The sequence below is a fragment of the Monoraphidium neglectum genome, assembly GCF_000611645.1.
Source record: "Monoraphidium neglectum strain SAG 48.87 unplaced genomic scaffold scaffold03605, whole genome shotgun sequence".
NCBI lineage: Eukaryota > Viridiplantae > Chlorophyta > Chlorophyceae > Sphaeropleales > Selenastraceae > Monoraphidium > Monoraphidium neglectum.
The window spans coordinates 2555-5806 of NW_014010024.1; the positions used below are offsets into that span (position 1 = coordinate 2555).

Below are 3252 nucleotides of genomic sequence, written 5' to 3' on the forward strand. Positions count from 1 at the left end.
GGACGCTCAACTTCGTAGTAACTCCCCGTCTCCAGGCCCAGCATGCGTTGCATAACGATCACGCTCATGCCTTTGGCAGTTGTACTGCTGCTTCTTTGCAACATGTTGGGTGGGGTCATGTGCGCCAGGTGCGCAGGCACCTGGCTGGGTGGCTGGGGTTGTGTTGGGAACTCCATCCTGATCGCAGCGAGCTCCAGACACGTGCGCCGCACAACCCGTTATAGGAAACATTCGCTGCCATGCACCGGCAGGACCCACCCCGTGAACATGGAGGTGTCCCCCGCATCAGCCTGACGACTGATGACACCCCCTGCAAGCTAATCGCAGCCACCCCAGCTGATGTGCCTGTGTTGATGATGTTCCATGCATGCCCATGAATCCCTCCATTTAGGCTGTCGTCACGGCTGATGCGTTCTTGTTCATGCTGACCCGCACTGCTGTCCTCCCGCTGCTCCCACCCTCTTGGCATCGCCCGCAGCCCTGAGGCGACCCCCAAAAAGCAGAAGCTGGCGGTGGTGAGTGACGCCTGAGTGCACGGTTGGGTTGACACGCTGCCTGAGTGCGCAACTGCGGGCGCTCACCAGCTTGTTGCTCACCTAGTTTGCCCCATCGTGGCTATGCATGTAGGCGCCTTGCCTAGGGAAAATGGAAAAAGCCCGCCTGCACTTTGCTATGTGTCTTGCTTTCGCACGCGAAGCCAGCATCCTGCAGTCAAGCATGAACTGAATCTGCACTCCTCGCTCATCCCCATGCAGTGCGCGCCTGTCAAGGCTTTGGTCAAGTCGTGCACCTCCAAGGCCGGCCCGACCGCCCTCATGGACCAGCTGTGCAGCGAGCTGCTGGCTCCCGCCAACGCTACGGCCGACAGCAAGGTGCGTATCCTCGCACGCATGCACGCACGCACGTGCACACATGCACGCGCACAAATGCGCGCACACACGCACACACATGCAAACACGCACGCATGCACACACACAGAGAACAACGCATGCGCGTAGAACCTCTTGCGCGTGGGCAGGTGTCTGGTGGGTGCTGGTGTGGCAGCAAACAGACGCAACAATGCGGTGGTGACTTGAAAGTCACCACCGCACAACCACACCACAAACAACCGAGCAATTGCTCGGTTGTTTGTGGGGTGAGAGCACTTGCAGCCCCTCCAGGACCTCTTTTAGACAACTTGCCCATTGACATGTTGCAAGCACGTTCTGATCACGCACCACGCCTGTTGCTTGGAACAATCGGCACACTTCCACTCCCCCAGGACCCCACCAAGCTGCGCTATGGCTGCGGCGTTGCGACCGCTGCACAGGTCAACAGAGTGTCCAGTGACCTGGCAGCCCTTGAGCCCAAGGTCACCGCCGCCGCCGCCCAGACCAGCTCCCTGCAGGCCACCTTGGTCCAAGGCAACAACCAGACAGCCGCGCTGCGCGCTCAGGTGGACGAGCTCAAAACGTCTATCGGGGTTCTGACCGCCGCCGTGCAGAAGCTGCAAGCGAATGCGTCCAGCACGGCTGTCCCCAGCACCATCACTGTACAGCTCGCCGCCCTCCAAGCAGCTGACACGCGCACCGCCCAGCAGCTGGCCCTGCTGGAGGCGGCAAACCAGACCGCGGCACGGGACATCGCGGCGCTCAAGTCTACTTCGCAGCAGTGCACCTGCGGCCTGGAGCTCTCGACTGTCAACACCACCCTGGCCGCCATCAAGTCAACCCAGACGGCGGACGCGGCGGCCTTCTCACTGGCCAACGCCACCGTGGAGTCCCTGAAGGCCCAAGTCACCACGGGCGCGGCAGCCATCGCATCGGTCAACACCAGCGTTGCCGCCCTGGTGGCCAGTGTGGCCAACGTGTCGACCATCGACCTCAGTGTCTACGCGAAAGTCACCGACCTGGCCAACATCAACGCGGTCAGCCTGGGGGGCGTGCCTGCGGCGCAGTACCTGCGCTCGCGGGTGGTGATCTACAGTGAATCTTCGACACGCAGGACCGCCAGCCTTGGTGGCCGGGCTGGTGTCGACGCCTTGTGCAGCGCCTCCATCAACCGGCCGACCGGACTCGTGCAGGCGCGCGCGTTCGTGACAACATCTTCAACCGACCAGATTGCCGATTTCCCCACAAAGTACAACGTCCCCAGCAGCCTGCCAATCGAGTCCTTGAGCGGCGTCGTCCTGGCCAACACGTATTCGAACCTGGGCGGCGCCCTCTTGACCTCCTTGAGCAGTGCGGGCGTGCTGCCGCCATCCACAACTTGGTGGTCGGGCAGCTCAACGAGCGGCCGGTTCATCTCTATCGGGTGTGCTGAGTTTAATTATGTCGGTGGGTCAGGCGGTACTGAGGTCGGGACGTCATCCAACACTGGTTCTCTTTGGATATCATCACTCAACAGGGCCGCTTGCACAGAATCCCATTTTATCCTGTGCATTGCCTTTTGAATTCTCAGAGCACGGCATGCGCAGATGCAGCAGCCACAGTCGCTTCTGCCACACAAAAGCGAAAACACCGCAGACCTTGCTGATGATGGGCATTTGCCCAGCATGTTCGTGCTGCAGTGTGCGCAACTGTGGGTGGGCCTGCTTGGATATGTGTGCTCAATTGCTCGCACGCACACGGCATTCAACGTTGACATGGTGCTGTCAGCTGAGTGTCTGGGCACCGCCTGTGTGCACGCAGTCCCTCACCACCATCGGATGTTTGTTCACAGCACTTGTTTGCGCATAATCCAGTACAAGCAGCGCATGCGCGCCATGAGGTCCCCGTCATGCGGCACAGCGGCACAGCTCTGATTGTGACCCATGTGTGCAAGCCGTAGCCTGGGGCCTGAGCCCAGGCGCTTCTGTACCGAACTATTGCACAGGCGTGGCTGCGTTCCACCAACGTGTGGGACGATGTGCCCAGCTCCCATGTTCGTCAGGGATCGCAGTTAGGCCACAAAGGATGGCCGCGCTTTACGCTTGCCGAGGTAGCAGTCGCCATGGCTGTCTCACCTGTTGACGCAGCCGAGACTGGCCTGCTGCCCTGTTCCGACCTTGGGCCGGTACGCCATCACACCATGCCAAGCCCCCTGCCCTGCCCCTTCGGTATTGCCTTGATTAGCCTGTTCCTGACCTTATAATTACCCCCTTGCCTGGTGTTCTGAGTCCCCCCTTGTGTCACCCGAATTGTGCTCGTGTTTGGATTGCTTGTGGATTGAGTTTGGAGAGGTGGTTTCACTTCTGGGAATCCTAGGCTGTGGCTATTGTCTGTAATACTTTGG

At 60.2% G+C, this 3252-nt stretch overlaps 1 protein-coding gene across 1 annotated transcript; it reads left to right on the top strand.

The window, feature by feature from the left end:
* Nucleotides 1-117: 117 nt before the first annotated feature.
* Nucleotides 118-2717, top strand: MNEG_13067 (hypothetical protein; the record flags this gene model as incomplete). Its single annotated transcript, XM_014038461.1, has 5 exons — nucleotides 118-128; nucleotides 479-515; nucleotides 756-872; nucleotides 1262-1964; nucleotides 2701-2717. The coding sequence occupies 5 exons, from the start codon at nucleotides 118-120 to the stop codon at nucleotides 2715-2717; spliced, it is 885 nt and encodes a 294-aa protein (XP_013893915.1).
* Between the last annotated feature and the right edge of the window lie 535 nt (nucleotides 2718-3252).